Source organism: Diadema antillarum, unplaced genomic scaffold, assembly GCF_040938485.1.
Source record: "Diadema antillarum isolate AM-2024a unplaced genomic scaffold, OU_Dant_1.0 seq00001484_RagTag, whole genome shotgun sequence".
Lineage (NCBI taxonomy): Eukaryota > Metazoa > Echinodermata > Echinoidea > Diadematoida > Diadematidae > Diadema > Diadema antillarum.
This window is the reverse complement of record NW_027272223.1, coordinates 1-22,721: the sequence shown is the minus strand read 5'-3', so window position 1 is coordinate 22,721 and position 22,721 is coordinate 1. Positions and strand designations below refer to the sequence as shown.

At 38.1% G+C, this 22,721-nt stretch overlaps 2 protein-coding genes across 2 annotated transcripts; both read right to left on the bottom strand.

The window, feature by feature from the left end:
- Positions 1 to 4,198: 4,198 nt before the first annotated feature.
- LOC139709976 (collagen triple helix repeat-containing protein 1-like) lies at positions 4,199 to 5,249 on the bottom strand. The gene is made up of 3 exons (XM_071621925.1): positions 5,094 to 5,249; positions 4,640 to 4,847; positions 4,199 to 4,347 (listed from the first exon to the last, which is right to left on the bottom strand). The coding sequence occupies exons 1-3, from the start codon at positions 5,247 to 5,249 to the stop codon at positions 4,199 to 4,201; spliced, it is 513 nt and encodes a 170-aa protein (XP_071478026.1).
- A 7,488-nt stretch (positions 5,250 to 12,737) lies between these two features.
- Positions 12,738 to 19,559, bottom strand: LOC139709965 (collagen triple helix repeat-containing protein 1-like; the record flags this gene model as incomplete). The annotated part of the gene is made up of 4 exons (XM_071621914.1): positions 12,738 to 12,886; positions 13,967 to 14,174; positions 15,684 to 15,833; positions 19,495 to 19,559. Coding segments are annotated over 4 exons (572 nt in total), but the record flags the coding sequence as incomplete, so codon positions are not given.
- Positions 19,560 to 22,721: the final 3,162 nt, after the last annotated feature.

The window sequence follows — 22,721 nt, the reverse complement described above, 5'->3', positions numbered from 1 at the left end:
AATGGGACAGTCATGCATACATATAATACATGACTGTTCACATTATAAACAAAGGGTTCTTTATCCCAATGTAGTAGGCTGCATACCGGGACACAGGGTAAGTGACCACGACTCCATTAATGTGAACAGCATACAAATAGAACCTACCCACACGTAAGCTCAAACAAATGAAGAGTAGCCGTGAACATTCTTGGGGTCGATGAACGAATCACTATTGAGAAAGAAAAGAGCTACAAAGCCAGAAGTTTTAGGAGAGTGTTTACAGACTCAGAACATAACTGGAAAAAATTTCCCGGTGTCAGACAACCGTACACAGATCTCTATTATATAACATTTTAACACAACTGCAATCTGTTCAAATTAACATTATAACAGAACTGCATAACTATGAGATGCGTGTGTGTGTGTGGCAGGTTGACATTGTGATGCAAACTTATAAGGATAATAGTAATGAGAAAAAAATCAGATCGTTTGATTATATATGAGTCCATGATACAACGACCCATGCAAATACTGGGTTGTTTATAAGCAGAGGCTTACACGAAACAAGAATTTGCAAATCGAACTCACATGCCCGCATTCTCGAACAAAATTCTAACAAACAAAGGAACCGTATGACAATACATTTCAGAGGGACCCCGTCGTTGCAGTGTCACGAGGGGCAACCACGGCAGACAAAAACTATGGGGTAGGGTTCATAATCACTGATTAAAGAGCCGATTGCGTTGCCAAGGTAAGTAGATAATCATCAATGACAGGGACCAGTAATGATCGTATAAGTAAAAATACTACTTAAATGAAAAGGAAATTAAGAATGAACAAAGTGCAAATTTCCGAGGGCGTTCTGTAAATATCGTGTGATACAAATATCATAATTGAGGACGGACATTTCTGTGGCCTATTTATCCAGCTTTACTGAACACCATGGAAAACTTTGAGAAAACAAAGTTACGGAGAAAATCGGCAGTAAGTCGCTTTGTACAATAGTTCACTAAAACGTGGATCATGTCTACCATAACTATAAATATAGTTGCGCTCGTGTATGGAAAAGAAACATTATATATTCGAGTTGCGGGGAAAAAGAAAATGATTGATGGCTAACGTTTCTGCATAAATGAAAGTAGACATGTCATTGAGAAAAAAAAGCGAGAAATATTCGTAAATGACATTCGTAATGTACACGTAGACGACCTAGTCATAAACGTGCGTTATGTGACTTGCTTTATAGATTGCACATGCACATCAGTTTTACGAGTCAACTAAAGAACTATTCCGTATAATGGTGTAGTAGAAGATGAGTATTCCTATTTATAACTTCAAGTCAACTAGGACACTGCTATACATACAACTTACATCAAACAGATAGACGTTGTATGGGTGCAACAAAATGGAAATTCAAATTTACAGCCGTTATTGCATCTATAAATGAGAAAGAGGAACAGTTTATATAAAAACAGCTCTTCTAAAGAAATTCATTTATAGCTCATAAAACTTGATATATTTTTTTTTCCATTGAGAGAAAGAAAAAAAAATGAAGTCACCGTGAAAACTTTGCAAAGGTGTATCGCTTGTTATTTGAGTGATGGTCAACAACAGTTATAAAATTTGTGTCCTGTTTGATCCATTTCTTTTAAACAACCGTTTCGTTTTAGCTATGATGGAATACCAAGGATCAAAACAACAGGGCTATAGTGACTCAATAACGAGCACCTGCCGTCATGCAGCTGTAAATAAAAAAGGATAGTGAAAAACACAGCATGTTGTAACAAGTGGGAAATAGCTTCTTTTTCTTTTTGCGATGATCTCAATGGATACATGAGAACAACCTAGCAAAATTATGCAAAAAAAAAAAATAAATAAATACTGATGGGGGCGAACAGATTGAGAGACTGTATAGTCGGTCCTGGATGGCCAAATACATTGTAGGAGGCGATTATGGTTGTTTGCATTTCGACTGTAATGACTCAAAGAAAAAAAACACAAATCAGCTAATTACAAGCGTATGTTATCAAACATAGCGCTTGCAGAAGCCCTCCGAAAAAAAAATCATGTACATTATCTAGAATGTTTTATGAATTTACATCATAGAACAACTATAACAACAATCATAGTGAATGTTCCTTTAATATGACTGAAAATTTTACGTACACCTGTCATATTGTGTCAGATATCCATGCAGTAACTCCATTCTATTCAGTAAATGTTGCCATGATAGGATGGTGTCAGGAAATTATCTGAATGCCAAGCAGCTAGTGTATAACCAGCTTGAGCTTGTACAACGGATTGGATGCAATATCAAAACTCCATAAAACAAATTACACAATTTATATCAAATGTCCGAGCATCCGTATTTAACTCTGGTTATTGTTTCTTTTAACGAAAGAGAATCGGAAATTAATAAACATTTGGCTTATTCAAATTATAGATAATCGTTTATAGGTCACCGTTTTTACCGTTAGTAATAATACTTACAGAATATGAATACGTTCATATTAAACGTGACTGTTTTATTATATCTTAAGATTACAGACAGGCTAATTTATCCAAAAAAAAAAACAACAACTATTCAGTTCCTATCAATGCAACAAGAATGGGAGAGATAAAAAAAATAAGCAATCATGCCATGGCATGAAGATCAAAAGTTTTTTTTTTTAACAAATACGGTAAATTTGTAATTTTTCTACTTTATCACTCCATGTTATAGAAAAAAAAAATCCTTCTATTTCAAAATCACTTTTCAATCACCCAAAAGTGATTGAGGACAAAAAAGGTGAGTATATAAGCACTGCATCAGTACCAGTTATTTTTAAAACTGTCGGTTTGTCTTATAAGAAATTTTAACATAAGTTTTCAGCGTCAACTTTTATATACAATTCTGATTCCCTATCAGAATTATACACTCAATACATGGTTGTTAAACGGATTCCTGCCTGTCTTGAAAATTTAAACCTACATTTAGTAAGGTAAGTTTAAGTGGTGTAAAGAGAATCCTCACTCAAAATTAAATGGGACACCACCGGTTTGGCGCCACTTTCCTGCAAAAAATCGAAGTTTAGTACCTTGTTTGTACAGGTCTTGGACTTTCTTGACATGTTTCTGTTTTTCCTGTAGGTCGCTTGGGGTGAGATCATCAACCATAAAATATGGCTCGTTTTTCAGGACTTCACGCGCACGTTTCATCACATCTACTTTCTGCCTGTAGGAGAGCAACTTGACCAGGATATGTCTCGGCTTGCCTTCGGATCGTCGTCCATCTCTGTGGGCTCTTTCCACCTTGCAGCTCATATCAAATTTCTCTCGCAGGACTTCCTCTACGATGTCGACACAATTTTCCCGTTGACCCAATGGAACCTCCTGTATTCCAACAAGACGGAAGTTATTCCTCCTCAGGAACCGCTCACTCTTGTTTGCAGCTGCTGCGTTTCTGCTCACGTTGGCTCTCATTTCTTCCATTTCTCTTTCCATTTTCTCCATTCTCTCCTCCAGCTTGGACTGATTTGTTTGCAGGTTGTCGATTCTTTCCCGCTCAAACTCCAAGGAGGCACCAATTTTTCCTTCCAAGTCACTGAGCTTTGAAATGAAGCTATCCACCGCGTTTCTGATCATGCGTTCAAATTTTTCTGTTGTAGATGTGAAGAATGCATCAAGCTTCAGGGACATAGGAGACAGGATGGAGTCGGAGATATCAGGTGGTGCGAGCGGGACTTCAGAGTCGTCCATGGCGGCCATGTTGTCTTGAATATCAGGTTCAGCGATGTACGAAGCGCCGTCTTCCTGCTGCGCCGTAGGTGTGGGCGTTGGTTCAGCTCCAGGGCTACAGGTGCTTGCGACGGCAGCAGACCCGGGCAACGTATTTGAATTTGGCGGGCTTTTCGAGTTAGTAACAGGCGACTTGCGGATGGTGTGAGTTGTGCCGTAGTTTTTCGGTTTCGTGGCGGCCAGCCTCTTTGGTCTTTTCTGAAGCTGCTGGTCCATTTTGAAAGTTTACGTCGATGTTTCAAAGCAGGCTTTACGTGAGTTCCACAGAATGTGTCCTTTTGACTCGATTTGGGAAAAATTAGATGCCTTTTTGAGACAAGCAAAAAATTGTGTGCTCACTCCATTGACGCCCTCTACGTTTATAGATAAACCACTATTACGATATCTCATAATTATTTTCTCGATCCTTCCTTTTGTGTTTGTTCGTTTGTCCGTGTTTCTAATCATAGGGTGATGGAGTGACTTCTTCAATCATAATGTGGCTTGCGCTATTCCAACCAGTGGCGCAGTCATAGTTCCCATAACCACTGCAAGCTCCGACCCAGAACCCAACGGTGATACTCCCGGCACTGATCCCTTTACAATAGCCTGGCAAACAAACAAACCAAGAATTGTGCAAAAAAATATAGTTAATAAATGATAAAAACTTAAACGTAAATAAAAAAGGTAGTCAAATTCAGGATAATTAAATTTCTTACCCTGCCTTTGAATCGCACGAAAAAAAAAAAATAGAATCCATGATACGGTCGTTTTCTGAGTATTTTCCCGGATTTTAAAGAAACTTTCGTTGTTCTGTTTTATGTTATAACGTCGCTTGAAGCATGCATTATGGGATGGAGTTTTACGGTACATTTTTGACTTGTTTGACAATATAGCTCACCCATCAAAACTCGGGGACGGTGAAGGTTGTAGCTCGAGTATCCAGCGGCGTACGTGACTGCTTCAATCCGATTGGGGTTGGAGCATTCCGCGTTGTTGAAAGTGAAGTACCACCGACAACAGGCCGGGTTGTTTGTTGCGACCCGGAGGTTGCCAGACCAAGCCACGTATAGGTACGTGTCGGAATACTCCTTGGTGAAACTACATGTCTGTGTTCAACGAGAATAAAAACCCAGGTTTTATCAATGAGTGAATGTAACAATATTAAGAGGCCTACACATCAGTACAGTTTGAGGAAAATGGAACGATCCGTTCAAAAGTTATGAATTTTCAAATTTTCGGTGCCGGCAACGCTGGGAGAGAAGACTACAACATTTCGTGACGTCACGCATAAAGGAAGTACAAAGAATTCAGCAGTTTTTGTTTGTTTTCTAGTTACGTTGTGGTCGCCTCACCTTGACTTGGCCGGAATCTTGACCGTCATTAATCTGCCACCACGAACACTGCCTCCAGTTCTTGGACACGCTGCTCGGGGCACCTGGCTCGCCTTGCTCCCCGGGCGGCCCCGGTGGTCCAGGAGGACCAGGGGAGCCCGCTGTGCATTCCTGCATATAGAGAGGAGACGGGAAGAGAGAGAGAAAAAAAAAACTAACCCGATAATCGTTGTATAAAGAAAGACAGCGAAGGTGCTGTAGCACCGCCGACAACATAACTCCGAAAATTGCGACAAAAATACCCCACGACAATACTCCGCGACATTTGCTCCGCCGACACTTCGCGGATAATTGCTCTGCCGACAGTACAGGTAATAGCAAAAGGAAAAACAAACAAACAAACAAACAAACAAATAGGCAAACAAAACAGAAAAGAAAAAAAGATAAGATAAGAAAACAAGTGACTTCAGTCTTTCCGCAGGAAAAAAAAAAATCCCACCATTCTTTTATCAACATTAATATTGCTGCTTATCCTATTTCTGACCTTTACATTATTTTGATTAGTTGCAGTAACATAAAAGTGCGATCAAAACGGGATATCAACCTCATTTATCGTTCAATCAGCTTATTTTCCATAGCGCTCACAAATAAATGCAGGTCATGTTATAATATTTGTGATCCTCTGCCATGAAAGTGAGCGTTAGTGTACTATACGTGCAAACTATTCTGTATGATATTCATATTTTGTGAGAAAGCTAACGTTAAGCTGGAGATTTTGAGAGAATGTCCTTAACGCGGAAGACCTGAAGTCTCTGCAGTATGCGCTGGTTCTGTAAACATATTGTTCTTGCAGTTATTTTATCTGTATTTATAATAAAGTGAAAGCTTATATCCATGAAAAAGATCCTCCTTGCGATCACTGTAGGGCTCACACCTGTAAATAAAATGGACTGTCCCAGACCCCTTCACAAATTCGTACCAAAGATACCAAAATAAATGAAGAAAATATTAATTAAAGATCAATGATGTAGTTTGGCAAAAAACTGAATAGCTGTAGACATTGAGTATGGATTCCTCTACAAACTGCATTTTGGTTAGAAGATGAAAGCTTCTCTGATGGAATTTGAGGGGACTATATTTCATTGCGTACGTGTGCGGAAAATAGGTGATTTTTTGAGTGACAAGAACTCGTAGTCTGGCTTTGCGGACCCTTGGACAGAATTAAAGCAGAACAACCCACCCTGGAAATCTGATGGATGAAAGGGTATTATCTCACTTATTCAGGTTAGTGAAGATGAAACACCTCATTTCTCCCATCTATTTTACATAATTTTTTTTTGAAATTTGAATTTTAACACACGTCTCTATGGGGAATTATTTACCCGTGTGAGCCCTATAGAGAATGCACGCAATACATGCAAGTCTATGGGAAGTATACATCCCATACAAGCTCTGCTGGTGTATGTTGGTCTTGTATTGTGTCAGATCTCTTCCTCCCTCCCTCCCCCTTCTCCTCCATACCCCCTACCCCTCTCCTCTACCCCCCCCCCACTCTGCCTTGCGACAATTTGTTTTCTTATTATGTTCTTGTGGTACCAGGTACTAGATCTTAGTACGTAGCAGTCAGCAGTATCACACAACTTGGAATGACTGTGTTATTCTAATGTATTTCTTTGTTTTGGCTACCACTGAAACAGCTCAAAATACATAAAGTTAGTCTGTTTGACAAAACAAAGTCTCTTCAAGTACTTTGTAGGCAATAAGGTGATGATGACACCCCCATAATCAAGGATAACTGCCTGCATCTATGTATTTATCTTATGAAGAACTGATCAACACTGCAAGAATGTATTAAAAAAAACCCAAAGGCCATGATTTTCAAAAGTGTCCCCTTTGAAAAGCTTTATAAGCCTTGAATGTGTAATTTCTCATATGATGTAATGGCAAATATCACCAAAAACACATTTGTGATGTTAAAAAGTCAAATAAGAAATATGACCTCCACTATAGGGCTCACACCTGTAAATGAAATGGACTGTCCCAGACCCCTTCACAAATTCGTACCAAAGACACCAAAATAAATGAAGAAAAAAATTAATTAAAAATCAATGATGTAGTTCGGCAAAAAACTGAATAGCTGTAGACATATGGATTCCTCTACAAACTGCATTTTGGTTGGAAGATGAAAGCTTCTCTGATGGAATTTGAGGGGACTATATTTCATTGGGTACGTGTACAGAAAATAGGTGATTTTTTGAGTGACAAGAACTCGTAGTCTGGCTTTGCCGACCCTTGGACAGAATTAAAGCAGAACAATCCACCCTGGAAATCTGATGGATAAAAGGGTATATCTCACTTATTCAGGTTAGTGAAGATGAAACAACTCATTTCTCCCAGCTATTTTACAGAATTTTTTGAAATTTGAATTTTAACACACGTCTCTATGGGGAATTATTTACCCGTGTGAGCCCTGTAATATCAGCACTCAAGAAAATTATAGAGGGTGCACCCCTTCAAATTGATTTGACGATAATGCCGCGCAAAAACTGCTCTCGCGCGATCTATCCTCGACGCACTGCTATACATCGAGTATATACTTTCAAATTGAAAAGACTTTGGTTGATAATGATCTCTATAATGAAATTACCACATTTCTAAACAAGGCTATACTATAACAGCAAAAATAATCTCCCCACCAGATTAACTACAGCGATCTTGAACCTGTTGATGACATGGTTTGGTTCAGCCTTAATATTGGCACACATCAAATCTCTAAAAATTTGCTCCTGACCATCATTTTTTTTTTTTTCTGGTAGAGGTGCGGGGTCCTTAAATGTTCTTTAAAGTTACATGAAATGCAAGCTTCAATAAGTTAAAAAAAATATGATAAATTCTGATTAATTCCTTTGTCCTCCTAAAATTATATCATCATTGGCTCTATGGGGCAATGAAACGGATCATACCCTTCGCAAAAGAAGACTTTCGACTACAGACTCAATGAAAAATTCCAAAGCAGTAATTAAACAATTCCAGAGCGTATCAGGACAATTACATCCCCAGGACATCCCCAGCATAAATACCGGTGAGTGATAGGATTAGGTTGAGGAATATATCCCTGTCATCCGCAATCTACACTGGTTGTTAATCCCACAACGAATTAAGTTTAATATCTTTCTCATCATCCCCTACATTATCATCCATAACCGCTCGCCCTCATACTTGACGCATCTAATCTCATCGAAACCCAGACCGGCTACACGCATGTACCTCAGATCATCGTCTACAGCTCAGCTCAAACTTGGCCCTTGCACCCACAACCGTTATGGTGGCCTTGCTTTCTCCGTTTGTGCACCCCTTCTCTCTGGAACAATCTCCCTCCTAATTATTCAGTCCTCCATCACCTTCATTGACACTTTAAAAAAGAAACTCAAAACCCATTTATTTCAAGAACAGTTCTAATGACAACGTATTGTTGATTATTTGTATTCGTCGCTGATTTATATGTCTGTTTTCTTCTGATAATTGTAAAGTGCTTTGAAACATGTTTGTCTTAAGTGTTATGTTATTATCATTATCATTATGATAATAATAATAATGATAATAATAATAATAATAATAATAATAATAATAATAATGATGATGATTATTATTATTATTATTATTATTATTATTATTATATAGGAGTAGGGTCATGTTAAGGGTTTGGGTTAGGGTCAGGATTAGGTTCAGGATTGGGATTAGGGTTGGGGACATCTATAGGGTGTGTGTACGAATGTGTTGTCCTTGTCATATTTTCCCGGTACACGTGGTTCAGTGAACAGTGTCCGGGCATTAGCATTGGTATTCTTTTTTTTTTCTCCCGACCTATGTATCTTCAAATAACTACATGTATATTGTTATAAATGACTTGAATAACTTATATCAAATACTTGAATAGTATATCATTTACTCATTATTTATCTAGCGATCCACGTCCGACAAGCTTTGCTTTTTAGTGGATGCAAAAGGGCTTTTTACACTTGTGTTTCTTAACCCCGGACTTTCTCTGACCCAGGACTATCGTTAGTCCCGTACCAATTTTTTCAGCTTTTTACACTCGCCAATTAGTCCCGTACTATCTCTTGTCCGGGACTAAGGAGAAAACTGACCTTTTTACACTCGTATTTCTTAGCCCCGGACTTTCCAAACCACATGAATATTCATAATTACGCTGTGTACTGTACACGTAATACACGCACGCACCGGCAGCACTTGATTACCTCGTTTCTGATTGGTCAGTGAGGGTCGGACTTCGTCTCCGTCGCTTAGCCCAGGATTATTTTTTCGTTCTGTTTACACTCACTTGCTTGGCACCGCAATTGCGGTGCTAGCACCGCAATTGCGGTGCTAACCCCTGCTATTTTGCAGGGCCAGATAGTACCGTACTATCGGTGGGGCTAGCCCACTTTGGCAAAAACGAGTGTAAACAGAAAGTGGGCTAAGGATAGTCCCATACCAACGGTGGGGCTAAGGGCCCCCCCCCCCCCCTTAGCCCCACCGTTGGTCCGGGGCTAAGCAAAATTTTACAAGTGTAAAAAGCCCTATATTCCATAATCGAATTTATTTTCCGCTCGCCCACGAAGTATCTATACATTGTTCCTCCTAATTGTTGTGTATATGAATTATATGTTGTTCTATAATTTATCTCGTATACTACATGAATCTTTTGCAAACGTTTGAACAATATTATTTCATGACATGTATACTTTGTACTATGTTTTTGATTTTCGTTGATTGGAAATAAACTATGATTGATTGAATTGAATAGGGTAATTGAATTGTCCTATAGAACCATTCCACAGTGAGGCCTTCTTATCTTGACCACTGTCGGACATAGTCACTAAGTGTACTCACGGACTTGAAATACCACTTTGTAGATATCCCTGTCATCCACAATCAAGATATATATATATCACAACTGAGATGGCCATAGTATGTGGCAACCAGCTAGTCAGATTATTCAGTCGTCTTTGCTTGACAGCTACGTTTTATCCCCATGGCGATAGAGTGGGTGTGTATAAACAGTATTTCTTTCTTCTCTTCTCATTTTCTAGTTCAAGTTCAAGTTCATTTATTTGTCTGCTTAAAGATGTATCAACAAAGAATACACAAATCCTTGCAAAAGAAAGCAATATACATAGTACAGAAATTAAACAAAAATATACAAGAATGTGGCAGAGTAGAGTTTGAGAGGAAAGAAAGATGAGGTAGTCTTGGTTGAAGCAGAGCTTGTATTGTAAGGCTCCTTTGAAAAATACAAGGTATGTGATTTTGAATTAAACCTTTAGTGGTTTAATTAGCAACTGAAAAACAAACGAACATAAAAAAATAAAGAATCCTTATCTCTTCTTCTTGTTCTTCGTTGCGTTTTAATATCACTGTGTTCTTTCTTCTTGCTACAATATTGCGTCTTGTGTCAATAATTATCATGTGCATTTTTGTTTACTGTTCATTTTTATAATCTGTTTAAGTATTATTTTTGACGATTAGTATACACGAGATGTGAGATATAAACTAAGCTTTTGCAACGATGTATTTTTCTCCGATATATGGAGACGAATTAGATTGTTTGCTTTTGTTCTGTATATTATTATTTTGTGAGTGAACACATGCCAGTGAAATAAGCTCAATTTGTTTAATCTTTTTTACCTTAGATTATAATATTATTATGTAAATGCATTATAAAAGTTAGTTCGTATTCTGCAGAAAAGTAGTCAGAAATGAAATGAAATCCTTAAACACTTACCTCCAATACCACTTGTCGTTTGTATTGCTCGACTGCTGCATTCACGCCGGGTACAAGAGAGCAGAGTACTTGGAGAATGATGACCAGAGACCATAAACGGAGCACATCGCAGACTTCTTAGTTATACTTCATCCTTTATATCTTGGTCCTGACTGTTGGCTGATAAAAGTTCTTCGCTCATAAGCTATACCAATGTTGGTCGTATAATATCATGAATACCAAAGGGAAAAATAAAGTTCTACATAGAAGGATACTAGACTCGAGAAAGATCAGTTATATACAAGCATACATCCGTCACTTAAAAAACACGGCTATCGCAAAATATTTATACAGCTTATGACATTGTATAGCCACATAGAGTTATCGATTGAAAGGAGTCAGACTTTACATCTGGGTAACACTGCCTTATCGATTTGTGTTATCTTTCTGTCACGACGCAATGTCGTGTCTTCTTCAAAACGACTGCGTGCTTTCAGTGGATTTGTATTCGTTTAAGAAAGAAAACTCATTTATATCCGGGCCGAAAGCAGGCTCATTTGAGGGAATGTACGTAACATTGTGTCCTATATAACGATTGGATATGACCGGCAATTATATATAGATTGTTTATTTGAGTTCTCAGGAACTCATAAATGAATAGAGAGATTTGTACATGGTGCACGATGTTGTATGTGTATAGACGGAGATAATGACAACAATTCCTTGCATATAGACAGACAAAAATAAAGCCGTGCATGAAATGTGTACACCTCTCCCCCTCCCCTCCCCTTCATTACCAGTGCTAGTCTCATTCCCTGTTGGTTTGGTTTGCATCAAAGTTCTCTGATTTCTTTTATCTTGTTATATTACCATACAATATGCGTGGTTTGATTTGAAAGGCGAGCGACTACGAGGGCTAGATAATCAAGTCAGTAAAATATCGGCAGTGGATCAGCCAAAAGCAGAAAATGATCAGTCTTACATATACAGTGCGAAATGTCTGACTTTCCAAAAAACCATTCAATCTGAATATAATCAACAAATACAACGGATAAATTTTCATTCATATACAGCTGTTAAGATTCACAGTTTTACATGTTTCCCCAATTAGCATTCTTGGCCACAGGCACGAATGCAATATTGAGATGCTGACATCAATGGCTTCTTGATGTGAACGGAGGAAGAATACTATGTTATCTGCGTATCCCAAATAGTCCCGGGGTTGTAACGATTCATGCAGCAATGAAAATTTTGGAAAATGGAGGGGATAATACCAGCTTGGATAAATAAGAAAAATGCATAATTCTTTAAGCATAATCCGCCGATTAGAGAGTTGGGAAGCAATGGCATCAGTACCATTGAAAAGTCTCGTTGCCTTTTTTAGTCTGAACGTACTTTAATAAAAAAAAAATACTGTTGTTGCTTTTCACGGGTATACATCTTACTAAATTCATAACATAACACATTCATTGCATAACAGCTATATCTATTATAAACATGTTCCTATCTTGTGCATGAACAACCAGAACAATATCTCATATTTTCTCGATCTTCTATTGACATTCTGTTGTCCCATGTCAATTTCTATTGACATTCTGTACTTGAGGGGCCCACATTCTACAAGCATTGTCTTTTTAGTGGGTCCCTCCATTTTTCGATGTCTTACGTATTATGTCGTCTTTATCACTTCAGTCAATTTTCATTACAACGTATTTCTTATTCCAAGGTTCCTCGATTATATTTTTCTCAATTTATTTGTTTTGACTATGCAACCTTATTCTCTGTTACCAAAGAAAGTGAAATGTTTATGTTCTTTTCGAAAAATGAAATAAAGCATGAATTGAATTGAATTGATCTTTCCTGTTTGTTTGTTGTTGTTTTTCTTTTGTTTATTTGTTTGTCTAATCGTAGGGTGATGGCGTGACTTCTTCAATCATGATGTGACTCGCGCTGTTCCAACCGGTGTAGCAGTCATAGTTCCCATAACCACTGCAAGCTCCAACCCAGAACCCAACGGTGATGCTTCCGGAGCTGATTCCTTTACAGTAGCCTGACAAACAAACAAACAAACAAACAAACAAACAAACAAACAAACAAACAAATATTTACCTCCGCGAAACTAACAAAAAATAATATTGTTTGTAGTTTTATCATCTTATGTTTATCATCTAAATTACAAGTATTGGTACCACTGCCGTGCACCGATTACATTATTTCTTAAAATAATCATCATGACAACTTTGCAATGCATTAACTTTCTTATTTTGTCCCATGTCAACTAATGTTTATTTCTGACCGTTCGGTAATGTCAAAGGAAAAGTCTACTCAAGTCTACTATATCTTTAAGATGAGAAAGGTAAAACTATTACAAAAAGCAACGAAATATTATTTTCTTCTTCGGAGAAAAAAGTGACATCACCTCATATCAGTTTTTCTCCCATTGGCTTGCGTAGGAATATGTTGTGTAATCGTTCTTTATATCAGTAAAGAACGAACGATTCTCCGTTTGTTGGGCACTTTATTCGATTTCAAAGCGACACAAATGATATAATTAAGCTTGCCCGACGTATCAATTTATGGAATTCAAGTTCAAAGAAAGAATGAGCAAGTTACGATAGTTGTTGCAAGCTACTGAAATCCTTGCATCTGATTGGCTGAGAGCAAATTTGTCAGAGAAATGTGGCGGTTGTAACTAATAACAAGTTTTATGAAACGGGACCCAGGTTACCAGAACGGCAAGTCAATTAACACTTGTTTTGCACTGAATACATTATAATTTTTTTTCTATTAATACCAGGCTTTACTGAATACTCTGTTGCTGTCACTTGGATGTGCTGGTAAGCATCATTTACAAGGATCACTTGAATAATCACAGATGCTTATCCCAGTGACTTTAAATACCCAACGTGCCTACTAGAACAAATGACTTTTTCCCCTACTCATGCGCAAAGTATAGACACTCTACGAGCTGGCTTACGACCTGTTTTAATGCTCTGGGAGAGCATACTTAAACCGATTAATTATGTCATTTTCTGAGTGTTTTCCCAGATTTTTATGAAACTTCCGTTGTTTTAAGCATGGGGTGGAGTTTTACTGTACAGCTTTGACGTGTTTTGACAATGCAACTCACCCATCAAAACTCGGGGACGGTGGAGGTTGTAGCTCGAGTATCCACCGGCGTACGTGACAGCTTCAATCCGATTGGGGTTGGAGCATTCCGCGTTGTTGAAAGTGAAGTACCACCGACAGCAGGCCGGGTTGTTTGTGGCGACCCGGAGGTTGCCGGACCAAGCCACGTAAAGGTACGTGTCGGAATACTCCTTCGTGAAACTACATGTCTGTGATAAAGGAGAATAAAACCCAAGTATATAACTATGGATTGAGTGAATGCAGCAATATTGATACACATCAGTAAAGTTTGACGAAAATTGGACGATCCGTTCAAAAGTTTCAACAGTTTTGGTGCCGCCATAATATCGCTGGACGACAAGACTACAGCATTAAACGTGTTGTCACGTATGGAAAACGATATAAGAAAGTTTAAAGAGAATTCAGCAAATTTTAGTTTTCTAGCATAATGAAAAAAAAAGTACTTGACCTCCCTCTTTCAGAAAACAGGGGAGATTATAGTATCGTTAACATGTGTGATTATCAAGAAGAGTGAATGTGCAGGTCTACGATGTATTTATTTATTTATCTATTTATTAATTAATTAATTAATTTTTTTTTTTTTGGGGGGGCACTCTTTTTATCTGTAGTGTTTGAAAAGCCTAGCAAAATTTACATCCTAGATATTTTTTTTTTTGAAAGGGCCAGCAAATTTTCTGGAATGTATGACTGCTTTCAAAGACTATCGTAAAATCATAACCAATACTATCGAAGACAAGTAGATTGCTGAATTGTGAAATTCAAATGAATAAAATGACAGAAATTTACGAAGAAGACGACCACAAACTGACACAAAATGACCTCCAGGGGGAGGGATATATCCCTTCCCCTGAAGGTCATCCCACGAGCTCGACACTCACGAGTCTTGCAGCCCACGAACTATAGACATCGAAAAATTTGTATTCTCAGAGGCCGTCATCAAAATCAAGCTTCCAATTAAGATGGCGGTCTCCTGCATTTTGTTCCTGCGCTGATTGTTTTTGTAAAAGCAGAGAATAAAAGTCGCGTTTGTAGAGCATTTGATAAACAAATTTCTAGGGAATTAAACATATAGTAAGAAATCACTATGACTATGATTATAACTTTGCTAACGGGGGCATATTTATGTGACAGTGTGAGATCCTCGGCGAGGGAGCGGGGGAGGGTGTGCGAGGGGGAATAAACCCCCTCCCATCACGGTGGGAACTTTTTGAAAGAAAAAAAGTATAAAAGTCATGTTTATAGAGCATTTAGAAACAAAGCTATAAGGAATTAAACATAGTTAAAAAAATCACTGCGAAGGACTATGATCATAACTTACTGCTTCTAACGATAATAATATGTGCGTGTTAAAGTCACCAAAGTGTTACTCGTTCACCATCTTGGGATTGGCCATTACCTCTAGATTTCTTACTGCGGATGAGCCGCTGGGTGCATTGCGTGCGTAGGCTGTGCCTATATGCGCGCTTTGCCCTCCTCTGCCCTCTCTGCCCTCCCTCTGCCCCCCCTCCCCCCTCTTTTCAGTAATATAGACAAAAAGAAACAAAAAAACAAAACTACTTAGTATCATTTACTACCATGGATGAACGTGTAAGTCTGAATCATTATATCCAACAACGAATACTTCGTTTTATTAATTTTTCTTTTTTTTGTGCACCCCCGCCCCCCGCCATTAGTTTCATACGCTGTGGTCACCTCACCTTGACTTGGCCGGAGTCTTGACCATCATTAATCTGCCACCACGAACACTGCCTCCAGTTCTTGGTCACGCTGCTCGGGGCACCTGGCTCGCCTTGCTCCCCGGGAGGTCCCGGTGGGCCAGGAGGACCAGGGGAGCCAGCCGAGCATTCCTGAAGATAGAGAGGAGACGGAAACAGAAAAAAAGACCGATAATATAAAGAAAGACAGCGAAGGTGCTGTAGCGATTCAATGACATAATCATGCTCCGGCGACAATTGCTTTGAAAAATGCAATAAATATGCCCCGCGACAATGCTCCGCGCCATTTTTTTTTCGCCGACATTTGCTTCATCGACAATATGCTGTGCTCACAAGTTATTGCTCTGCCGACAGTATAGGTAACAGCAAAAACAAAAAACAAAAAAGAAAAGAAAAGAAAACAAGTGACCTTAGTCTTTTCGCAGGGGGGAAATCCCTTCATTCGTAATCAACATTACTATTGCTGCTTCTATTTCTGACATTTACATTATGATTTGTTGCAGTAGCATGGAAGCACGATAGTAATCGGGATGTCAAACCTCTTTTAGTCATTCAATCAGCTTGTCTTATAGCGTGTACTATCCCGGAGTGTCGCAAAAAAAAAAAAAAAAAATGCAGGCCATGTTAGAGTGTTCGTGATTCATTATTATAAAATGGGTTCAAGAATGTAGCCAATTGGAAGCGCTGAAATGAGTCACGTGTGCGTGCATTAATTTTTACTATCATGCACGGCGTAAAGTCACTGACGTCACAATGTTTACACTAGCAGTGCGCACTTAATCAGTTGTTACAAGTGCGTCACGCGCTACCATACGCGCTGTCAATCCTGTATAAAACAACTTCTCGTTCGGGCTGCAGCCGGCCTTTCTTGTGCACAACAATCATGTGGCGTACGTGTACGCTTACACGTACAGTACTTACATGTGCGGGATTTCCGAGTGCGACGTGCGTAAATGTTTGGGACGAACATCCTCGGACGTCTTGACCCACAAAGGTACGTGAAAAACGTTGACAAATGCTGTTAGTTTTCGAATTTTCGACCCATTTTATAAAACAAATGATGCACAGGATTATTTCGTGGCGTTAGTGGAGGCGTAGCTCACTCTCGGGCATTTACAATGTATAGTGCAACATGCACTCGGCTTCGCCTCGTGCATGTTTCACAATTGTAAATACCCTCGAGTGCACTTTACGCCTACACTAACGCACTCTATCCTGTGCATCATTTGTATACTATCTTTATCTGACATGAAAGTGAGCGTTTGCGTATAATACGTGCAAACTTTTCTATTCGCTTTTCATATTTTGTGAGGAAGCTAAACGTTAAAGCGGGAGATTTTGAGAAAACGACCAAGCGGAAAAGCTGGAGTCTTTACCGTATGCGCTGGTTCTGTAAACAACATATTATCGTTCATGATCATTTTATCTGTGTATGAAAGTGAAAGTTTATACTCAGTATCCATGAAAACGATCTTCGTTGCGATCACTGTAATAATCAGCACTCAAGAGGGCGTACTCCTTCAAATTGGATTCGACAACATGAAGCAGTTCCTCAACTGCTCGCGCGAGATCGATCCTCAATCGACCTACTGCATGCATAGTAATAGCGCAATGTATCGAGTGTATACTTTCAATTCATTAAGATTTTGAGTCACAATGATCTCGATAATGAAATCTCCATATTTCAAACCAAGACTATACTAATGGCAAAATGATTTTCGCAAAAGATAACCAGCCATCGTCAGCCTGTTGATGACTTGGCTATGTAGGCCTTTACAGCGTTAATATTTGCACACATGATCTCTTAAAATTTGCTTCTTTTTTCTGGTACAGGTATGATCTACTATAAGGTTCTTGAAGTTATTCGATCTGAAATGTAAGTTTCAATAAATAAGCCCCCCCCCCCCCAAAAAAAAAAGGAGAAAGATATATTCTAATAAATTCCTTTGGCCTCCCATAAGTATATATATCATCATGGCTCTATTATAGAGCAATCAAACGGTTCATTTTTTTTTCTTTTTTTACCCGTCGCAAGCGAACATTTTCCACCACAGGCTCAATGAAAACAGGATTAGGTTCAGGATCATATATGATTAGGGTTTGGGTTAGGGTCAGGATTAGGTTCAGGATCGGGATTAAGAGGGTTAGGGTCAGAGGAAGGATATGGGGTAATTTCTTGTCCAGGGGGTAATTGTCCTGGAACTATTCCGGAATGAGGTCTTTTTATCTTGATCACTGTCTGACAGGTGTACTCACGGACTTGAACGACCACTTGGTGGACAAAGATCTATCACAACCGAGATCTGACTACAGTCTATGTAAGGGTGTGTTTATGTTCAGAATCAGTGTTTTGAAACGTTGATTCAAAACGCCGTTCACGGGAGCACTGTTTATGATCACCTTTCTGAGCTTGGAAAGATCGGGATTGCTTCGTTGACCTGAGCGGAGGCAGGTCAAATTGGGGCACGAGCTTTTTTGGAAGTTCTGGCCTGAGTGTGTGCAACCAACTGGTCAAATTGTTCAGTGGTCAGTGTCTGACGACACTATGTTGCATCTCCGTGACAACGGAATGGGATGTTCACAAGCCACAATTTCTTTCTTCTCTGCTCCTGACTTTTTTTCACGTTGTTCTTCGTTGTGTTGTGATATAAAAATGTTCTTTCTTCTTGTTACAATATTGCGTCTTGTGTTTATAAGTGCTTTTTGTTTGTTTGTTTGTTTGTTGCTGTTTTTTTTTTTGGGGGGGGGTATGTGTGTTTAACTGTGTGTTCTTATAATCTGTGCAAGTATTATTTTTGTCGATGTATTTTATGGTGCACACTGCTCAATGAATAGCGTCTGTGGAGTAACGTTGTTATCTCATTTTAGGTATAATGTATTTCCTCTGTTCTTAAAAAAAAAGAAAGAAAAAGTATTGTCCAACAGCTCTAAATAGTATTATGCTTTTATATTACCCTTTATCAGTTATTACTGGCGTATAACCTATACTAAATGTTCATAGATACATTTTGGATAATCGTTGGCATGACATCTATTGCTTTTCGAGTGATCCACGTCTTACAGAGGTATAGATTTACTCTTCTCCATTATTATCTTTTTTTTTCACTATTGCACAGTAGGCATTGTTCCTCTCATCATTATAATCATCACAATCATTCATACATCATTTTGTAACATACTCTATGACATGTACTTCTTAAAAAATGGTTAAACAGTATAATTTTTCAAAAATAGGGTATACTTTGTATTATGTGCGACCTTATGTTGGAAGAAAAGAAAGTGTAAATGAATTGAAATTGCTTGCCCCTTCAGTGAGCGCTATTGATGTTAAAGACAATTAGACGTTCGAGAGGCACACATTGACCAAGGGCATATTGTGGAGGAATTATTACAACAAACAGGATCAGAAACTTATAGATTTTAATGCGTTTGGAGTATATTACACATATCAGAATGATAGTGAATTTATTCCATTTAGAATTCAGAACGCTGTATACAATAGCCCAACGAGATATTATGGTCTTTAAAAATACGATACTGAATTTAGATATTACACATGCATGGTTACCTGTAGAGTTAGGACGAGAACCAAGTATATACGCCGACACAAGTCAATTATTGTGAAGTTTGCTTACATGTTATTAACTATGTGAATAAACACAATTAGATTGATTCCTCTCGTATTATCTTTAATGATTTATCTATATGCGTATTTCAGTTTTATAATACTTTGGAGAAGAAATCGAAAATCAAACCAAATCAATCAAATCAAATCAAACCAAAGTACCCTCACCTCCAATGTGACCTGTCGTCTGTATTGCTCGACAGCTGCATCCACGCCTGGAACAAGAGCGAACACTAGGTGAAGAGTAATCATCAGATACCATAGACGGAGAGCATCACAGACTTCTAACTTACACTTCATCCTCTTAAATCGGTCTTGGATCTTGGCTTTTGCTGAAAAGAGTTCTTCGCTATGATATACCAATGTTGGGTGTAGACTATACCAATATTAATGAAGTTTAAGAAACAAACCACACCTTATAAATATCAAGAGTATTCATATAAAAGTATTTATCCGTTACTCCAATAAACAAGAATTCCACGCGCACCATGCACACAGAGATAGAGCCATATTGATTGTAGGGAGTTAAACTTTCCAAGGGGGGTCTTGGGTTATAGTACCATATTGATTATCTTCTTTCGGATAGTAATATCCTCTTCAAGATTACTGCGCTTTCAAGAGATTAGTTCTTTTCTTTTTTTTCTTTTCTTTTCTTTTCTTTTCTTTTCTTTCTTTTTTTTTTGGGGGGGGGAGGGAAAATATGTCATATCCTCGTATTCAAAATTGGGATCAAAGCAGGGATCATCCCACGAGGTGGGGGCACACCTTCGAGCTCAAAACTAGGTAAATAAAGCCCATGAGCTCAGCTCTGGGACAAAAAAAAAAAAAAGGTCCACGGGACCGGCACTGAGTATACTTACATTTAATGTCGATCTCGCAACCCCAAAGGGGTAAATGTTTAATCAAATGTGAAGACAAGGAGTTAAAGCATGATGGAATATATCAGCGAAAGATACAGAAAGAAAACAGGCGTAGAGGTCGAAAGGTTTAACTTTTCAAGTAAAACGTCTTTTGCCATGTTCACATCACACTTTCACTGAAGTTAATCAAGTAAAATCAACAATGAAAGTTTCTTATTGCAACTGAATAACAAATTGCCCTGCATCGACGTCAATGCAGGGCATCTTGTTAATCAGTTAGAAAAAAAAAACTAGGCTGAAAATCTCATGAATTTGAATGAAAGTGGACTGAGACATACTGGATATTTGATTTAAAGTTTCACATGTTTTCCCCCAAAAGTAACGTCGGCCACGGGCACAAAATTAATGCAATGTAGATGAGATAAAAGTGTAATAGCTTCATACGTCTGTCTCCCATTGGTTCCAACCCGAATCTTTTCTACGTTCCCTCATAATGTTGTGGATGAAGTTAAAAAGAATGTTCTTGCACATAAAATCGTCCTAGAATTATGACGATTCATACAGCAATGATTATTGGGTGTGAAGAATGGGTTTATAGTTGCTGAATAATTATATATTAACGTAACGATAATCATAGCAAGCATAACCCAGTTAGAGACTTGTGAATTATGACATCATCTCTTTGTCTATATTTCACCGCCTATTCATTCTTAAATTGTTTTTGTATTTGCACTTTCCCCCTTTTTTGCACTTTTGCTTGCAAATCGTATAGAGAAGATGCAGTCTTTCTTATGTAAGCTGTGTTATGAGGAAAAGTCTGTCGCCTCATAAATCATCATTGTTTATTATGACCTGCATCAATAATTTCAAGCTATGATATTTTTTTTAATGACGAAAGAACAAAAAACGCACTAATCTACTTTATCTCGTCCCTTTGTACCTTAAAAATCATTCTTTTTTGTAATTTTGGCAATTATGTATAATCATTATGTTATCATTGTTGTATTTTCGTTTTTTATATTGTATTATTTAAAAAGTTACAATAATAAGTCAAAATTGAAATTGTAAAATGAAACCAATGCTACTCAACTTGTGCATCTTTTCCTATTCAACTTTAACAAGAGTGGAGTGTTTCGTTTTAAATGTCAAAACCCAGAAATTATTCAATTCTTCGTCCTTGTGACAGCTATTCATATTGTCGGTTTTTTTTTTCATGTAGCTTTGACGTCTATACAATGTACATCTAATTTGATTCGCACTTCAATGTCATTCATATCAATATTACTTTCCCTGTCTCCAATACGTTCTAAATATCATTGGTCCACCATATTCATGATATTATATTCTATTATACGATATCTGATTTATTATAACCACTCATACTGAAAGACGTTCCGTTAAAGGCATAATTTACTACAGTCAAACCTGCCTTAGCGGCCACCTCTCTATAGCGGCCACCTGTCTATAGCGGCCACTGAAAAATCCCCCCGAGAGAAAAGCCATGTTAAAGACCCTGTGTATAGCGGCCACCTGTCTAACGCGGCCAGCGGCCACAAATTTTGTTTCCCGCGGTAGATTTTAACCTGTCTATAGCGGCCAAAAACCCGATGGAGCCGTAGCCGAGCTGATAATTCAGGGTGTTTTTCTGCTTTTTAGCCGTGCCAGTCATTTCTGGGCAACATTCAGTGATCGCCACCGTTGCATTCATCACTTATTCAGTCACAACAATGCACTAATTCATGACTGTGCACATGCTACATCTAGTGTACTGTGCAACAATTTCATAAACACCGGCATTGTTCTATGCATGATACACACGTGTGCATACGTACACACATAAATGTACATGTATATACAACGATGATACATGTACATGTAGGCAATGCACACAAAGTTGGATTACCTGTCTATAGCGGCCACCTGTCTATAACGGCCACTTTTTCCGTATCCCTTGGGTGGCCGCTATAGACAGGTTTGACTGTATTTGCAGATGAAACAAAAACCCAGCATTAGTGCTTCAAAATACTTCTGAAATGTGAGTTAGCTATAGAAACAACCAATGTAAAAAAATTGAACCAGTATAATCGATGTTAAGTACTGTCAACTATAAAATGTTTCCATCTGCAGATTTAACCGTCTATACAGTTATGGTTTAATGAGAAAAATAGCGATATCTTCTTATATTTTAAGCTTTATTGCAAAATTTCATATGGTAGGATGTTTTGTGATACTAGTGACCTACACGTAATTATGCATCAAAAGTGATATCTTGAACATTTTTTTTAAAGTTACTGCTCCCAAAGATTAACAGGACCTTTAAGTCTGTTTTTGCTGAAACTGACATACTTAAACTCGTGAGTACAAAGTTTCTTTATGTCTCTTCAATTTGATTCCATTTTCTTTCACTGATCTTTTATTGCTGTCATTAGACAAAAAAATTAAAACAACAAACAAACAAAAAGAAAATTTTGTCTGCCCCTACAAATGATCACAACTGCTGATCGACAATTTAACAAACATGTCCGAAAAAGGAAC

Bases quoted from the DNA above. Each gene is read 5' to 3' on its own strand.
- LOC139709976 (XM_071621925.1), bottom strand. From the start codon at position 5,249: ATGCAGGAATGCACAGCGGGCTCCCCTGGTCCTCCTGGACCACCGGGG. The intron at 4,848-5,093 runs GTGAGGCGACCA...CGTTGAACACAG, and splicing joins AAGATTCCGGCCAAGTCAAG to ACATGTAGTTTCACCAAGGA. The intron at 4,348-4,639 runs GTGAGCTATATT...TTTGTTTGCCAG, and splicing joins CCGTCCCCGAGTTTTGATGG to GCTATTGTAAAGGGATCAGT.